This window comes from Pelophylax lessonae, assembly GCF_965119305.1.
Source record: "Pelophylax lessonae genome assembly, chromosome: 8".
Classification (NCBI taxonomy): Eukaryota; Metazoa; Chordata; class Amphibia; order Anura; family Ranidae; genus Pelophylax; species Pelophylax lessonae.
Genome location: NC_138775.1, coordinates 241,799,831 through 241,819,359, shown reverse-complemented (window position 1 = coordinate 241,819,359; position 19,529 = coordinate 241,799,831). Strand labels below are relative to the sequence as shown.

The window sequence follows — 19,529 nt, the reverse complement described above, 5'->3', positions numbered from 1 at the left end:
TGTGGGAAAAAAAGGACGTCAAATTAGTTTAGGTACAGCGTCGCACGACCGCGCAATTGTCCGTTAAAGTCACGCAGTAAAAAATCGCAAAAAAAACCCTGGTCAGGAAGGGGGTAAAATCTTCCAGGGCTTAAGTGGTTAAAACAGGTGAGTCCTCTGCTCAGCATACGTTCTTGGCATTGGCCCAGGGTGCCAGTCTGAATGACTCCCATGCACAGGAGTCACCATCCAATTAATGGAAGAAGTCTGGAGAAAGCATGTCAATGGTCAACGAGGAATCCAAGAGTCGCATCGCTGGAAGGAAGGTGAGTAATCTGCGGACTGTAGTTTGTTTTAACCAAGCAAAGCTGATATCCAACTAGCTGCAGTGCTAGCAGGTTGCTCTGCCCCACTGCTTACTGTGTCATATAAATACATCCTGGAGGCCTGTAGGATTGTACAGCTGGGGTGTATTGCTCAGTCCAGGGTATGGAAGCACTAGTTCAATGCAGAATAGGCAGCAGTAATGCATGATTATCCTTCTGCAAGCTAGTCACATGACTACTTCCTCTTATCGTAAGCTACGACATCCTTTTTTCTTACCCAGTGCCCATTCTGCATGCGGTGCTATGTACAGTGGCCTTGTCATTCTGTATGTGGGTGCTATGTACAGTGGCCGCGCAGCATTGGACTGATTAAAGCTGAACTCCAGGACAAGTAAATATTGTCTAAATACAAGAGGCCTGTGTATTCTTACTTCAGCCTTGGTCTATGCTGTAATGGTAGCCATACACAGCTTCATTTTCTGTCTACTTTAGACCGTGGGCTGACTAAGACAAAATCAATTGATTCCCTCCCCCATACGGGGTGACTGGTCTGGTATCCACCCCCTCCCGTCGTTTCTTGCAGTTGGCCTGTAGTAGGTGGAGTCTTCAGGGTCCCTTCCATAACTGGGCCTTTTGTACAAGATATATGCAGAATGATGATGTCACTGCTACATTTACAAGGTAATATCTGGGTTTCCAAAGGCATTTGATACAAAGTGGATTTATATCCATTGTGATTATTGAGGAAAATATTTACATTAACGTTTTTATTACATGAAGTTAAACTTAACATGTCCAGCATTCACGTTTGCCAACATCAACACCATTTACTGGAATCAGTGGATGTGATGAGTAGCAGTGGTCCCCCACAGCACAGACATTCAAGAATTATTACTGGGATCTAGTCTGTCTTTAGAAGGATCCAGAAAACTATTAGTGTAAGGGAGGCCTTCCTCCATATGACTAGCTGGCTTATCCTGGTTCGCTTCTAATGACCCACATTAATATATTAAACCTCTATGCAGGTGATATATGCACCAATGTGACTTTAAGAAGGTTTACAAGCATAGATATTCTAAGCAGCTTGGACCATTATACCTATGTAAGCACCATACCTGGCTGATGCCCCTTGAAGCTGGAAATCCCCGAAGAAGACACTGCTACTCCAAGGATGTCCAATTGCTTCCAGGTCCCATGCCGAGAAGCTGGCCTCTTATCATGGACGCCATTCAAAGAATGCTTTGCGTAGCATTCTCCGAATAGACCAGGTGGAGAGCATTATGTCATTGCCTCTCCGCAAGTGGAAATCACTGGAGCAGCAGAGTCCACTTCAGTGATTTACAGCTTCTAGGGGCATCAGCCAGGTATGGTGTATATACATAGTTACATTGGTCCAAGCTAGACTAATGAAACTACTCTATGTCTAAAATATTCATACCTGAACTTCATCTTTAAAGTATATCTAAACCCCCAAAAAAAGCGTATTATTTTGCAGCTTACCAGTCCTTAGATGTGGTAAATGCATTCGTTTTAGTTTTTTTAGGCTAAGCACCTTTTTCTGCAAGTACAGGAAATACTTGTTAATCCTGCCAGAAACCTTCAGTCCTTGTAGCTTTCTGCATACTGGACTAAATGCTCAAGCAGTGTTATCTGCCTTCTCAGCTATCCTCTGTGACCCCCAAATCCCTCCTCCCAATGTGTGTAATAGAAATTAGGGGAAGGAGGCAAAGGCGTAACTAGAACCTTCAGGGCCCGGTGCAAGAAACCATGAAGGGCCCCCCGGACCCCTGGCCGGGGCTCTTACCTTCAAGCCTGGGGCTCTTCCCACTGAACCTGGGGCCCTTTACTCTTGTTGCAGGGCCCTTTATTATGGTCCTGCAGTGGGACCCTTTCACAAGTTCTACAGTGGGCCCTATTCCTGCCATCTTGGGGCCTCCCCACCGTGGTGGAATGCCAGGGCCCGGTCGCAAAAAAATAAAAACTACTGACACCAGTGGGTGAACTTCCAGGATCGCAAAGGACACACTTGTGACCGGGCCATGGCATACCACCACTATGGGGAAGCCCCAAGACTATGACTCTTAATGGCTGTTAATTGACATATTTACTGACCCCCTTCTGGTTCTCTATTGTGACACATCCCCTGCAGTAGCCGGCAGGAGAGGGAAGGGAGTACAGTGGGGGAGGGGGGGACTGGATAGGAGGAGTGTCGGGGGCAGCATAAAGAGGAACCAATCTCCTCCATTTTCCTCCTGCAGCTGCAGGAGAAAAAGGAGGACAGTGATTTCTTGACATGCTGCCCCTGTCGCCCCTCCTATCCAGGTGCACAGGCCCAGGGGAGACGCACAGGCCTTCTGGAGCATGGGGCCCGGTTGCAATTGCTACCCCTGTAGTTACGCCATTGGAAGGAGGTGTTTGTAGTCCAAATCAGAAGAGCAGGGTAGCGGGACAATGCTGCTCCTTCAGCCCCCCGTTCACATTGACTGCGGCTTTGAAATTCACCTACATCGCACAATTTCAAAGCCGCATCTCAGTGTGACTTTGAAGACATCTGTGTGGCTTCATGCACACATATCTATTGAAGTCAGTAGTGTATGTACTACTTTTTCAAATCGATGCGGCACTGCAAAGTTGGCATCGCAGCGATTTGAACACTGCCATTGCCAGCAATAGGATGCCACTTGTCATGCGATTTGACCCGTCAAATCGCTTCATAGTGAACGGGGGCTCAGAGATAAAGTACAGTGAGTAAGAGTTGTCACCCAAGGACAGGAAGTGTATTATTGGATGAATCATCGGGTGAAAATCTATATAAGTACCTGTAATAATAAAATTAAAAAAGAAAGAAAAGGAACACCGCTACAGGGCTTGTAAGCTGAAATAAATTACCTTATAACTTCTATTTTTTGGTTTATTAATACTTTAACTTGTAACTCTACTCTTTGCTTATAATGTAACTGAACTAATGAGCAAGATGTGCTGATTCCAGCCCATCATTTATGTGTTCTTCTACTCAGTAATTCATTTACAACAAGCTTCCTGGCATTGTAATTGAAAACATAAAAGGATGTAACAACCAACGTGTAACACTGACATGTCAGACCTGCAGGAAGGTGAGGGCAGCGCGCAGCAGAAGACACTCGGCGTAGCACACCTCTGCGTGGATCTCCTCTTCAACACGATAGCAATGATCACAACAAGAATTACAAGATTTAATTACAATCTGTGACAAGATTTCATGTGCTAAACAAAACTTAAAGTGAACCATTTATGAACTTGACAAGTCTGCATGAATATATTCCTGACATATCACTGTACTTAACAGTACTTGGTAGCAGGAAAATGCCTATCTGATACTAAATGCACTTTAACCACTGCCCATCCAGTGTATGTATATATATATATATACACAATATTACCAAAAGTATTGGGACGCCTGCCTTTACACACACATGAACTTTAATGACATCCCAGTCTTCGTCCGTAGGGTTCAATATTGAGTTGGCCCACCCTTTGCAGCTATAAGAGCTTCCACTCTTCTGGGAAGGCTGTCCACAAGGTTTAGGAGTGTGTCTATGGGGATGTTTGACCATTCTTCCAGAAGTGTATTTGTGAGGTCAGGCACTGATGTGGAAGATAAGGCCTTACTTGCAGTCTCTGCTCTAATTCATCCCAAATGTGTTCTATCAGGTTGAGGTCAGGACTCTGTGCAAGACAGTCAAGTTCCTCCACCCCAAACTTGCTCATCCATGTCTTTATGGACCTTGCTTTGTGCGCTGGTCCAAATCATTTGGTGGAGGGGGGATTATGGTGTGGGGTTGTTTTTCAGGGCTTGTGCTTGGCCCCTTAGCTCCAGTGAAGGGAACTCTTAAGGCGTCAGCATACCAAGACATTTTGGACAATTTCATGCTGCCAACTTTGTGGGAACAGTTTGGGGATGGCCCCTTCCTGTTCCAACATGACTGTGCACCAATGCACAAACAAGGTCCATAAAGACATGGATGAGTGAGTTTGGGGTGAAGGAACTTGACTGGCCTGCACAGAGTCCTGACCTCAACCTTATAGAACACCTTTGGGATGAATTAGAGCAGAAACTGTGAGCAAGGCCTTCTCATCCAACATCAGTGCCTGACATCACAAATGTACTTCTAGAAGAATTGTCAAACATTCCCAAAGACACACTCCTAAACCTTGTGGACAGCCTTCCCAGATGAGTTGAAGCTGTTATAGCTGCAAAGGGTGGGCCAACTCAATACTGAACCCTACAGACTAAGACTGGGATTCCATTAAAGTTCATGTGCGTGTAAAGGCAGGCGTCCCAATACTTTTGGTAATATAGTGTATATATACATACGCTGGATGGGAAGTGGTTAAAGTGCATCTAGTATCAGATAGATTTATTCCTGCTAACAAGTACCCAATACTTGTGGTAATATAGTGTATGTCCTGGATGGGAAGTAGTTATAACAGGATAATGGCTGCGACTGTACAATCCTGGTATCAAATTGTTAGCCTGCAACCGGCTTTCAGGTACGAGTGATCCGAGCAGCTTTACAGCTGCCAGATCACTTTTACAGGGCTCAGAAATAACTTTTACAGGGCCCCCCCTCATTGCTGCCACCTGTGATCTCTGGAAGCAGTTGGGATGGCTAAGCACAGAGGAGAAGGAGGAACTTCTGTTCCTCCTTCTCCTCTGTGATGAATGATTGTAAGCTCTAATAAGCAGGGCCTGCTGATTCCTCCTGTATTGAATTGTATTGTAACTGTACTGTCTGTCCTCACATTCAAACTGTTGAAGCTATGTAAATCCCATATAATATTATAGGGAGGCAGCTGATCAAACCAATCTGTGTTTGATCGGTTGCCTTAGAAGGCAGAGGAGGGATCGGGGGTCTTGTATCAATATATCACAAGGTATGTTGTTCATCCCCTGTGATAGCAATAAAGTTGAAAAAAAAAAAAGTAAATAAAATATATTATAATAAAAAAAAAATGAAGGCACCGCTGTGTTTATGTGCACATGATGTAACAGTCTGATAACATCTCGGGTAGGGATCGACCGATTATCGGCAAAGCCGATATTTTGAGGGCCGATCTGCACTTTCCCCGATATATCGGAATCAGCCCCTGAGGTTACCGATATTGCCAATATTTCGGGAAAGTGCTGTACCGGAGTGATGCCTGCAGCTAGAAGCATCACCCTGGTACCGGCATCCATAGCCAACGGTCAGCTGTCTTGTAATGACAACCGATGCGGCTGAGCCTGGGTCTCCTGTCTTACAGGGAGACCCGGGCATCCTACCTGCACGGCCGCCGAAGACCCAATCAAAGCCGCATTGGGCTGTGATTGGGTCTCTATGTAAAAACCCGGAAGACATAATTTCCGGGTACTAGGTTCCAAATTCAAAAAAATTACAGCATTGAAAACAGCCAAGCTTGGTGTTTTGAATGCTTTTAAGTGCAGAGGAGGGGTTTGGGGGTCTTTTAGACCCCCAGATCCCTTCACAAGAGTATCTGTGTGTAAAAAAATAAATACAATTTTTAAATGTCCGAAAATATCTGCAAATATCGGCCAATATCGATATGCGATGACCAAAATATCGGTATCGGCAATAAAAAAACAATATTGGTCGATTACTAATCTCGGGTAACTATTCTATATTTGCCCGGCACAACGTGTTTTACAAACAGAGAATGATCTATAGAAATGAGCCACAAAGAAAAGAGAAGTACACATTAATGTGGAGTTTGGCCCTATTACCACAATATGAAACATCAGAAATCTATAAATACCTTCTGAGAATTGATCCAGACTTTGGCCATGGACTAAATTGTTGAAGGAGTCTGCGACTGTGGATCTCTTCCGAAACCTGTGCGGGGGGGGGATGGAACACACAGGTGTCACACTGATATGTGAAGTGTACACACTGGAGATATTCCCACACAAAATACACAAGACACCCGGAGAGGAAAAACAAACAGGATTCTAACCAGGACAGAAGAGGAGAGAGAGGGGACGGGGTACTACACAAATGCTTCATTGTTATAAGACGGAGCTCCAACAGCATCACTTATTTTCAACATTCACATAAATGTTTATTGGACTAAAGTTAAAGCCTAATTTTAGTCATTTTTTTTGAGCACGCGGCATGGTACTTACAGCGGGTAAAATAAGTATTAAACATGTCACTATTTTTCTAGATAAATATATCTCTAAAGGTGCTGTTGACATGGAATGTTCACCACATGTCGGTAACAACCCATGCAATCCATACATACAAAGAAACTAAAACAAATACATTCAGAAATGTAGTTATGTGTAATAAAATAGAATGACACAGGGAAGAAGTATTGAACACGCTAACTGAAATGTATTTAATACTTCGCACTAGGGATAGATCGATTATCGGCAAGGCAGATATATCGGTGGCCGATATGCACTTTCCCCGATATATCGGTATCGGCCCCCGGAACTGGCCGATATTGCCGATATTTTTGTGACGTCATTCTTCCTTCTTAGGCCGCCTCCCTCGCCTTGGACAGCCTCGTCTGGAGTCGGGACTAGTCTCGTGGGAGTGTATCACAGCCATACACCCACCCACAGCAGCCGGTGTCAGCCAGCCACCCACATCCACAGGCCCTGTACCAGCCAGCAGCAGGCACTGTACCAGCGACCCAGCCAGCCACCCACAGGCCCTGTACCAGCCAGCCAGCAACCCTCGGGCCCTGTACCAGCCAGCCACAGGCACTGTACCAGCCGGCCAGTTACCCACAGGTCCTGTACCAGCCAACCACCCATGCCCCTGTGCCAGCCAGCCACCCATCACAGGGTGCCAGCCAGCCACCCACAGACTGGGTGCCAGCCAGCCAGCCACCCACAGGCCCTGTACCAGATAGTCACAGACACTGTACCAGCCAGTCGCCCACAGGCCCTGTACCAGCCAGCCACCCACAGGCCCTGTGCTAGCCACCCACCAACCACAGGGTGCCAGCCAGCTAGCCAGCCAGCCACCCACCACAGGGTGCCAGCCAGCCATCCACCCACCACAGGGTGCCAGCAAGCCAGCCATTAAGCATTAAACAAAAATTAATATGTTCAGTACCAGATTTGTGTCAAAAATTGTCTTTATTTTTCAAAATTTTAAATGTCCAAAATATCAACCAATACCGATACGTTGTGACCAAAATATCGATATTGGCCCTGAAAAAAAACATTGGTGTATCCCTACTTTGCAAAAAATCCTTTGTTGGTAATGACAGCTTCAAGACGCTTCCTGTATGGAGAAACTAGTCCCATGCATTGCTCAGGTGTGATTTTGGCCCATTCTTCCACACAAACAGTCTTCGAATCTTGAAGGTTCCGTGGGCCTCTTCTATGAACTCTGATCTTTAGTTCCATAGATTTTCTATTGGATTCAAGTCAGGTGATTGGCTGGGCCATTCTAGCAATTTTATTTTATGTTTTTTAAACCAATTAAGTGTTTCCTTGGCTTTGTGTTTGGGATTATTGTCTTGCTAATATGTCCACCCCTCATTTCATCTATATCATCCTGGTAGATGGCAGCAGATTTTTATCAAGAATGTCTTGGTACATTTTTCCATTCATCCTTCCGTCAATGATATGAAGTTTGCTATTACCATATGCTGAAAAGCAGCCCCACACCATGATGTTCCCACCTCCAAACTTCACTGTTGGTATGGGGGGTGTTTTTGGGGTGATGTGCAGTCCCATGTGACTCCCAAACATGGTGTGTAGTATGGCATCCAAAGAGTTACATTTTGGTCTCATCTGACCAGACTATGATCTCCCAGTATTATACAGGCTTGTCTAAATGTTGTGCAGAAAACTGTAAAGGAGCTTCAACATGCTTTTTCTTCAGTAATGGAGTCTTGTGTGGTGGGCATGCATACAGGCCATGGCGGTTGAGTGCATTACTTATTGTTTTCTTTGAAACAATTATAACTGCTAATTCCAGGTCTTTCTGAAGCTCTCCACAAGTGGTCCATGGCTCATGGACAACTCTTCCGATAAATATTTTCACTCCTATGTCAGAAATCTTACGAGGAGCACCTGATTGTGGCTCAAATTATGGTGAAATTATGTTCTTTTCACTTCCGGATTATGGCCCCAACAGTGCTCACTGGAACATTCAGAAGTTTAGAAATCCTTCTGTAACCAATGCCCTCAGTATGTTTTGCAGCAATAAGGTTGTGAAGGTCTTGAGAGAGCTCTTTGCTTTTACCCATCATGAGATGTTTCTTGTGTGACACCTTGATAATGAGACACCTTTTATGGGCCATCAGTTGAAACTGAACCAGCTGATAAGGAGTGCACCAACATAGGGGCAGGATTGCTTTCTAATTACTGATCGATTTCAGCTGGTGTCTTGGCTTTCCATGCCTTTTTCTCCTCTCCCTTTCTTCATGTGTTCAAAACTTTTTCCCTGTGTCATTCCATTTTATTACACATAACTTCATTTCTGAACGTTTTTGATTTAGTTTCTTTGTATGCATGAATTGCATGGGTTGTTACCGACGTGGTGAAAATTTCATGTCAATAGCACCTTTAGAAATATATTTATCTACAAAAATGGTGATGCGTTCAATACATATTTTACCCGCTGTATATTTATTGAGAAGTGTTCCGAGCTGGTGCTCTTTTGTCCTCCTCCCACAGTGGTAGTCTTCCAGGGATCATAGGGTTAATACAGCCACTGGACCCGTCATAGGCACTCATCAAGAGTGGCAATTATACCTTCCCTTTCTGCCCCCCTCCTCCATTCATAGATGCTGTACTACAGATTCCAGCAATAAAAAAGCACTATATAAATGGAGGACGGGCAGGTGAATAAAGGTCCACCTCCTCCATTCATAGAGTGCTTTTCATTCATGAAAGCTATAGTAAAACTTTTATGAATGGAGGAGGGGGGTGGAAAGGGCAGGTGTAGTTGGCACTCTTGACAAGTGCCTATGACAGGGCCAGCAGCTGTATTACCCTTGCAGCACTGGAAGATTACAACTGTGGGGATGCGGGGGTATGGGAATAGGGGGTGGCAGAGGATGGAAGATTTCAACTAGGACTTTGTTGCTAGCCTGCTTCTTAAACATGCTAGCTGCCTGGCTGTTTCTGGCTCTAAAGCAACACTTCAGCTAATAAAGCCCAATTCCAGAAATTAAAAAAAAACAAAACATGTTCGGTATGTCTAGGGGGTAGAGGAAAAAAGAGAAATACTTACTTTAGTCCTCACACCAGCCAGGTTCCTCCAGTGCAGTGACCCCTTCCCCAAAGCCAACCCTTTAACAAAGGGTTAATGTCCTTGCATTGTGTATGGTGACGCTGAGACTCTGTCCACAGGCCGCAACTTTGGAGAGCGCCGGTGCTGGCTGGAGCTGGGAGACAGGTAAGTGATAGAGCCTGCACTGTACCCTCCTAGGCATAAGGAGCCGCTGCAGGGGTGAATTTTGGATATTGCTGGAATAGGGCTTTGAAGGAAAAATGGGCTAAGTTCTAAATTACTGACCCAAGTATACATTACTTGTTACATTAATGTATCTGAACCAAAAAATAAAAAGGATAGTATTGCTGCATTAGTAAACTTTTTCACACTTTTTTTATTTTTTATTTTATTCTGGTAATCTTATCACTAAAGCAGTAGTAAACCGCATAAAAAATAAAAAATAAATAGGCACTGGGCAGTTTAGGTGATAATGTGTTAGCATGCATAGCATACTAGCACATTATGATAGACTTACCTGTAAACAAAGCCCTCAGTGGCACGTTGTCACTGCTGAAGGTGCTTCCATCCTCACCCTATCTTCCTTCCAGGATCGTGGGCTTCGTTGATATGAATGGCGGAGCCATCGACGACGTCACTGTTTACTGCACAGCTATATACTGTACCTACAGGTAAGCCTTACTATAGGCTTACCTATAGGAAATAAATTATACAAGGGAGTTTAATTCACCTTAACTCACTTCCTGTTCTGGGGTTACAACTGTACTGAGCAGCGTTGTCACCCGAGGACAGGTGTTAGGGCTACGCTGTGCTCTATGACTACATAACACCTCCCTCTATTCTGCATAACAAGCGGAGGTGTTTTATAGTCCAAGGACATAGCAGAGAACAATGCTAACTGATAACAGTCCAGAGACCGAGAGTACAGGGAGTTATCGATTGGATGGATGAACACCTCTTTGTTTTTTTGTACTTGTCAAACATATACTGTATATTGAAGCTCTATCAATGGTATATTTAAGAGACCAAACGGGAGCAAATAAGAGAAATGCATTGTTGGAGTTCATATACCTGTCTTCTAATTAATTCTATCCTCTCTGGAGTTTTTATATTTACAACACAAACCTATTTCACCCTCTGAAGGTGTAACTGACATAAGATTTTCCATACCAGCACTGTACATGCCTGTAATCCAGTGATAATTACATACAACAGTTCCGAGCTGTGTTATATTTTTGTCACAGCTATGTAATATGTTACACGTCCTCTGAGGATGAGTAACATCTCCTGGCTGTACAGACCTCTGACACACGGCCTGGGCCTCTTTCATGGTGTTCCCAGCATTCACTATGTCCTGAGGGTCGAAGGTCATCATGGCTTGCATTTCCAGCATGGTGGCGTAAGTCAAGGCATGGTACATACTCTCTTTGGATCTGTGCGTAAAAAAGAGAAAGAAGCAGATTGGATTAGTGAATACACCGCCTACATCAAATGCATCCTAACAGTGCCCACCAAATGCAGCCTAACAGTGCCCACCAAATGCAGCCTTATCAGTGCCCACCAAATGCAGCCTACCAGTGCCCACCAAATGCAGCCTACCAGTGTCCACCAAATGCAGCCTACCAGTGTCCACCAAATGCAGCCTACCAGTGTCCACCAAATGCAGCCTACCAGTGCCCACCAAATGCAGCTTACCAGAGCTTACCAAATGCAGCTTACTAGTGCCCACCAAATGCAGCCTACCAGTGCCCAACAAATGCAGCCTACCAGTGCCCACCAAATGCAGCCTACCAGAGCCCACCAAATGCAGCCTACCAGAGCCCACCAAATGCAGCCTTATCAGTGCCCACCAAATGCAGCCTTATCAGTGCCCACCAAATGCAGCTTACCAGAGCCTGGATTACAGAGCTGCGATCTCCCACTGTGTCATAGAGCTTTTGAATTTCACAGGCAGCCATTGTAACAAGGTCCCGCCACCTAGACCGTCTCTTATGATACACGTCATACTGATTTAATTTCCCGGCATTGCATCAGTGGAGCCGGTCTAGGGGGCGGAACTTTGTTACAGCAGCCGCCCGGCATTTCATACTCAAGCTCCGTGTCACAACGGGAGATGCCTGCTATGTGTGACACACACAAGGAAGTGGAGGAGGGAGGGGAGGACTCTGCCACTTGAGCTTCTGCGCCCCTCCTCTGCCTCAGCTCGCGGTGCACCCCGTGCACCCGCCCAGGATCGGCCCTGGAGACATCCCCAAAAAGACTTGCAGCTGTAATTGCAGCAAAAGGTGGTTCTAGAAAGTATTGACTCAGGGGGGCTGAATATAAATGCACGCCACACTTTTCAGATATTTATTTAAACATTTTTGAAAACTATTTATCATTTTCCTTCCACTTCACAATTATGTGCCACTTTGTGTTGGTCTGTCACATAAAATCCCAATAAAATACATTTACATTTTTGGTTGTAACATGACAAAATGTGGAAAATTCCAAGGGGTATGAATACTTTTTCAAGGCATTGTACAATATACTTAACCCAGAATTTAGGACTAAGAGATATGAAGATGAACTACATACTAAATAAAAAGCAGCATATCCGTAAATGTGCAAATTACACTGAATCATCACTTTTACTTACTTTTAATGCAATGAGACAGAAGATGATGAGTTGTCCAAGCCGTGACACTTTTACAGTCTGTGCACAGCCCCTATACTACAACATGCTAATTCCTGGTAAAGATTATACATGCCGACCAGATTATACACTTTCTATCTGCATCACGGAAATTGAGCCTTTTTCCTCGCTTTTGATCTACTCATATATGAATTGCAGAGGGCTGGGCATACACAGGAACAAGCATCTTAGGCATGTTATGCATTCCTGGAAATTAAAGATGCAGCACCAATAAAAGGCTGTATTTTTTTCATTCTAAAATGATGAGTTTATTCCATAAGTATTGTGCTACAGTAATTGGGGCGTGCCCAGGACTGCTTAAAGCAGGATTAAACCCAAAACCAAAAATGCAGTTTACCAATACTTAGATGTGGTGGCTACATCAATTTTCTTATTTTAGGCTTTTTTCTTCTTTTTTTTACCTGGCGATCTAGCCAATAACACACCTCTTTTATAAGGGTGCCCCCACTTTGGATGAAGGAGCACAGGGGCACCTTTGGACAGTGGCATTGTCAGTCTGGGGGGAGGAGAGTGTTAGCTGTACTAGCAGATTTAAATACACTAACAAGTTAAAGCCAAATTCCACTTTATAATCAGTTACAGCAAACTCTTTTTTTATTTTGTGATAAGGGTTTTCAATAAATAAATAAATGGTGATCATTTTAAGCATCCTTGCCAGTGTTAAATGGGTTGTCTCATCCCTGTATCTGCAAGTGAGCTTGTTATGTTGAAAAACAACAGACCTCGTTGCAAGATCACCAGATAAAAATATAAGAAAGAAAGCCTTAAAAAGAAATAAAATGCAGCCATCACGTCTAAGAAATAGTAAGCTGACATATAATAAATGTTTGCTTTTGGCTTTAACCACTTCTGGACCGGAAGGATTTACCCCCTTAATTACCAGGCAATTTTTTGCGACACGGCACGGCGTTACTTTAACTGACAATTGCGCAGTCGTGCGACGCTGTACCCAAATAAAATGGATGTCCTTTTTTCCCACAAATAGAGATTTCTTTTGGTGGTATTTGATCACCTGTGCGATTTTTATTTTTTGCACTATAAACAAAAAAAGAGCGAGAATTGTGAAAAAAAATATATATTTTTTAATTTCTGCTATATAACATTCCCAATCCAAAAAATTTAAACATCTATTTGTTTTATCATTTTAGGGCAATTTGTATTCTGCCACATATTTTTGGTAAAAAAAAATCTCAATAAGTGTATATTGATTAGTTTGCGCAAAAGTTATCGCATCTACAAACTAGGGGAAAGATTTATGTCATTTTTATTTATTTATTTATTTTACAAGTAATGGCAGTGATCTGCGATTTTTAGTGGGACTGCGACATTGCGGCAGACAGGTCAGACACCTAACTGACATTTTTGACACTTTTGGGGGGACCAGTGACATTACTACAGTAATCAGTGCTAAAAAAATGCACGGTTACTGCATTAATGACACTGGCAGGGAGGGGGTTAACACCAGGGGCAATCAAAGGGTTAAATGTGTCCCTAGGTGGTGCTTTCTAACTGTGGGGGGATGGGCTTTCTGCATGAACACAGGGACCTGTGTTCCTAAATAAGAACAGCTGTTTGCCATGTTTACAACGGCAGACCGCCATTCCGTTTCCATGGGGAGCGATTGCGGATGCACGGCGCCAATTGCGGCCACCAGACCCGCTGATCGGCTTCCCCCGTGGAGACAGGTACGTCGTTTCAAGGGACAAAACTGCGGCGTGCGGTCGTTAAGTGGTTAATATTGCTTTAAGATTCTGGTGAGCCCAAGGCAATTATCACATGCTAGGCCCATATTTATTTTCCCCATTAATGATGAAAAACGCATGTGAGAGAGTTAAAGATGATTTCCAGGTACACTCCTATTGGAGAGGGGTGGTAGACACCCTGAACAGGGTTTATCTACATAGGGGTTGTCCATGAAAGTATGAAAAGCTATGGGCGCCATGCTTAGATGTCCCTAGACTTGCCCCGGTGGATCTCATTATGAACAGACTACTTGCGCTTAATGCTGAATGAAAATTACTATGGTAGCAAATATAACATTGTCAAGAAATGCTTTCATAGATATTGAACTCTGAATGTATAGTGTATGTTCTCATCGGGGCTCACTCTGTGGATCATGATTTTATTGGCTTTGACTGTTTTTGTACAAATATTGAAGTGTACTGTCTTGCTATGTTGTTATGGGCTGTCTTCAATAAAACTTTCTTCAGAAAAAAAAATATATCGTTTCAGGTATAGTATCATTTTACAGCTTGGACAAATGTAACTACTGTATATACCCCATGCCTGGTTGATGCCCCTGGAAGCTCATAATCTCAGCTTCCTTCCAGGTCCCATGGCAAGCGAATGCCCTGCTGGATTGTGAACCCTGAGGCAGGCCCTCCGGCCATTCAAAGAAGGCTTTACATTTTCTGAATAAAAGCAAAGTGTTCTTTGATTAATGAGGTGGATAGGTGGGGCAGTAATGTCAAAATAGCTTGTTCATGGGGAGAATGCTTTGCACAGCATTCTTTGAATGGCCCCCGTGCTGAGCAGCCAACCTCCTGTGTTAAAATTGCATCAAATATAATACAAAATGTGCACAAGATATAAACAGGCAAACATACTCCCTATTACATTAAAGTGTTTGTTACCCTAAAAAAAAAAAAAAAAAAAAAAAAAAAAACAGATCCTGTTTCCTTAAAGCATGAATAACAGCACAGTGCTTATGGTGTGTAATTTGACCCATTCTTAAAAACCTGGCTGATCCTGCCTGATTATACCCTCCCCCCTGTAAACTGACCATGTTTTATCATGGCTGCTGAGCCCTGACACCGCTGTCAGTTTACGTGTCTCTGTCACCCGCAGCCCTGCTCTGTCCTTCTCTGTTCTCTTCTCCATCCTCTTCCCCTCCTCTTCCTGCCAGTCGGCTTTGTGTCAGTGCCCGCCCCCTCCCCTCCCTGCCAGTCTGCTCTGTGTCAGTGCCCACCCCCTCCCCTCCCTGCCAGTCTGCTTTGTGTCAGTGCCCGCCCCCTGCCCTTCCTGCCAGTCTGCTTTGTGTCAGTGCCCGCTCCCTCCCCTCCCTGCCAGTCTGCTGTGTCAGTGCCCACCCCCTCTCCTCCCTGTCAGTCTGCTCTGTGTCAGAGCCCGCCCCCTCTCCTCCCTGCCAGTCTGCTCTGTGTCAGTGCCTGCCCGCTCCCCTTCCTGCCAGTCTGCTCTGTGTCAGTGTCTGCCCCCTCCCCTCCCTGCCAGTCTGCTCTGTGTCAGTGCCCACCCCCTCTCCTCCCTGTCAGTCTGCTCTGTGTCAGTGCCCGCCCCCTCCCCTTCCTGTCAGTCTGCTCTGTGTCAGTGCCCGCCCCCTCCCCTTCCTGCCAGTCTGCTCTGTGTCAGTGCCCACCCCCTCTCCTCCCTGTCAGTCTGCTCTGTGTCAGTGCCCGCCCCCTCCCCTTCCTGCCAGTCTGCTCTGTGTCAGTGCCCGCCCCCTCCCTTTCCTGCCAGTCTGCTCTGTGTCAGTGCCCACCCCCTCTCCTCCCTGTCAGTCTGCTCTGTGTCAGTGCCCGCCCCCTCCCCTTCCTGCCAGTCTGCTCTGTGTCAGTGCCCGCCCCCTCCCCTTCCTGCCAGTCTGCTCTGTGTCAGTGCCACCGAACCCGCCCGTGACCTGGATGGGATCCCTCCATCCACATACCTTTGAGTGGCCATATCAGTTCACCCCACGGATCGTTGGATATCCTACTATCGGATAGGATCTCACTTTAGGATATCCCTGCGGACCCTATACTACATCTCCCCCAGGAAGGGAACTACTACCCAGAGCCAGGACCAACAGGATATTTCTACAGTACCTGCCCTATACCCCTGTGTGGGGTGGGTACATCTGGTGAGTAGGTTTTTCTACTAGAGGTTTCCCCGCCACTCGCCAGTCACCCACCTTGGGGGTCACCGCTGGATACTTATTCATTCACCACTCCTCGGGGCACAATCATCTATATATGGACTTATCTTAACAGCTGATTTGATCTAATACCATTTCTTATTTCTACCTTGGAGTTCATATTTCTTTGCACATTGAGCTTGCCCATAATATTGTTTGCACCTTTATTATTATACGGACTATTTATCACATGAATTTAGATCACATCACTTCTTGCTGCACTTTGTAAAAATAGTTTCCCGCACTCTTATTCATTTTCTCCGGAAAAGTTTCCCGCACACCCAATTTAATTGTTGCACTTTTTGCACACTTTTTCATATTATACCATTGCCTATGTATTATTATTTCAAGTTATTTTCTTACCATTTTATTGCAAAATGCTGATATTATTATTTTAGGTATATACTAAGAGACATATATATTGTAGTACTTTGCACTTTATACTACGCACTCTGGTGGTTATTTATATTTTACTCCATTTTATTATTATATTTTTTTATATTTTTTCATATATTCCATATTAACTCATTCCCAATACCATTTTATGTTGGATTTTTACTATATTGTGGCATTATTTACATATCTACCATTTATATTTATATTTTTATTCCTCAATCACATCTGTGTTTCTACATTTTATTTTTTCATTTTGTATATTTATATATACCTATTTGCACCTTATAAGCAGCGCCACCACTTCATATTTACATACATATTTATATAGCCTCTTTTGGCTATATTTTAAGTGAGGCTGCAGCTTACCTGTGCATCTAATTTATCCTCTGACATCCTTAGCGCGGATTTATTTATATTCTGCTCTGTGTCAGTGCCCACCCCCTCTCCTCCCTGTCAGTCTGCTCTGTGTCAGTGCCCGCCCCTCCCCTTCCTGTCAGTCTGCTCTGTGTCAGTGCCCGCCCCCTCCCCTGACTGTCAGTCTGCTCTGTGTCAGTGCCCGCCCCCTCCCCTTCCTGCCAGTCTGCTCTGTGTCAGTGCCCACCCCCTCTCCTCCCTGTCAGTCTGCTCTGTGTCAGTGCCCGCCCCCTCCCCTTCCTGTCAGTCTGCTCTGTGTCAGTGCCCGCCCCCTCCCCTTCCTGCCAGTCTGCTCTGTGTCAGTGCCCACCCCCTCTCCTCCCTGTCAGTCTGCTCTGTGTCAGTGCCCGCCCCCTCCCCTTCCTGCCAGTCTGCTCTGTGTCAGTGCCCGCCCCCTCCCTTTCCTGCCAGTCTGCTCTGTGTCAGTGCCCACCCCCTCTCCTCCCTGTCAGTCTGCTCTGTGTCAGTGCCCGCCCCCTCCCCTTCCTGCCAGTCTGCTCTGTGTCAGTGCCCGCCCCCTCCCTTTCCTGCCAGTCTGCTCTGTGTCAGTGCCTGTCCCCTCCCCTCCTGCTGCTATTATAACTACAATAAAAACATCCCATCCCCTCTGTAACATAACGTTATGTGCCCCTGTGTCTATGCTATATAAAATATATGCCAATCTGTACCTATTATCAGAGTTTCTGCCGGCGCTCAAGTGACTCCTCGGCTCTCTCCTCCCCTGCTGACATCAGCGGGAGTGCTCGGCCCCGCCCGCTATAGCTGTCAGCCAAGAAAGCCGAGGAGTCACGTGAGCGATGGGAGACGCTCTGCTATAGGCACAGATCAACAGCTTTTTTATATAACACAGACACAGAGGCACATAACCTTATGTTACAGAGGGTATAGGATGTTTTTATTATGTTGACTTAACAACCACTTTAAGATCTAGGGCAAATATCCAATGGATAGACAGACTCCAATCCTTTGACCTACTCCCTATTCTCCCCCCTTTACCTGACCAGTACACGGCCAGATGGGATCCGAGCCTCCTCCAACTTGCTAGCCTTGTTTTGGGAGATCACTAAACAAAATATCTAAACGCATACAGTTATAATGCTAGCTACCTCCAAGTTGCCAAAAATGACTACTATAATTGTATATAGAAAAGGCTTTATACTGATCAGTTTTGATCTCTAGATGAAGCTTACGCTATCATCCAGTTAAATACAACAATAAAGTTCCGTTGTTAAGTAGAGCAGCAATCAGATGTTACGATTTCTTGGATCAGATTCTGCCCATATACAGATAAAGAGATGAATATTATCATTTCGGTATCCACAATGAGTAAATTTGACAAGAGGTTGCTGGGAGAACCAGTCATACATTCCTGAGGTGGAGAAATATCTGGCAACACTGGGCGTTAATGAGGTCAGTGAGTCATGAATTCACACAGCTTTATGTGATTGCACAAGAAGTAAAAACGTACAATGTGTGTCTGCTCATTATAGCCACATTACACTGTAAGGAAACTTGTGACTCCAGCAATCCTGATTTTGTACACAAAATCAATCATGAATGGCAATAAACGTGATAAAATCACAAAGGCTAAATAATGAATCATCCATGACTGGTATTTAAAGCATAGTATGGGCTTCATGCTCACTCAAGAGTTTTACAGTTGGAAGTTTATCGTAAGAGGAAAGTAGGAGCAGTTTTCTTTAAGAGAGAAATAAGAGAGAAATTAGCAGATAAAAGCAACTAGGAAACGGATGCAGATTTAGGATCCCTACTAAAGGGCCCCATTCACACCACTGTGCATAAAGCATGTTCCATGCTGCAAATCTACAAAGACCTGGCCGCAGTGGTGTATTTTGGTTTTGTGCTGCCCTAGGCAAGACTAAAACTGGGCGCCCCCCTCCCCCTCCTATGTAAATTTTCCCCACTCCTTTTTTAACGGATGTGGCTCCCTCCAAAATTGAAGGCCTACAAGTCCCAGCATTAACCCCTGAGATCTCACGAGAGGGGAGAGTGGGTGAGGGAGAGAGAGAGCAAGAGGGGGGGGGTGAGAGAGAGAGCGAGGGGGGGGTGAGAGAGAGCGAGAGGGGGGGTGAGAGAGAGAGAGCGAGAGGGGGGGTGAGAGAGAGAGCGAGAGGGGGGGTGAGAGAGAGAGAGCGAGAGGGGGGATGAGAGAGAGAGCGAGAGGGGGGATGAGAGAGAGGGGGGATGAGAGAGAGGGGGAATGAGAGAGCGAGAGGGGGGATGAGAGAGCGAGAGGGGGTATGAGAGAGCGAGAGGGGGGATGAGAGAGAGAGGGGGGGATGAGAGAGAGAGGGGGGGGAGAGAGAGGGGGGTGTAAGAGAGAGATGAGAGCAAAAGAGAGGGGTTGAGAGAAAGGAGGGAATGAGAGAGGCGGCTCTAGCAACCAGTGGCCAGACAGAGAGAGGGGGGGTGAGAGAGAGAGGGGGGGGGGAATGAAAGAGGCGGCTCTAGCAACCAGTGGCCAATAGAGTCTCAGGTGGAGGGGGCGGCTTTTTGCTGCCCCCCCTGCAAAGTGCCGCCCTAGGCCTGGGCCTTGTTGGCCTAGGCCAAAA

The 19,529-nt window shown here is 45.3% G+C and overlaps 1 protein-coding gene across 1 annotated transcript in view; it reads right to left on the bottom strand.

Moving 5' to 3' along the window:
* TTC39A (tetratricopeptide repeat domain 39A) overlaps nt 1-19,529 on the bottom strand; it is a 144,712-nt gene that overhangs the window by 80,567 nt on the left and 44,616 nt on the right. Inside the window, exons 3-5 of the mRNA XM_082265735.1 lie at nt 10,843-10,974; nt 6,099-6,175; nt 3,409-3,476 (exon numbers count right to left, since the gene is read on the bottom strand). Coding sequence (XP_082121861.1) covers nt 3,409-3,476; nt 6,099-6,175; nt 10,843-10,974 — 277 coding nt within the window. The remainder of the gene's footprint in view (nt 1-3,408; nt 3,477-6,098; nt 6,176-10,842; nt 10,975-19,529) is intronic.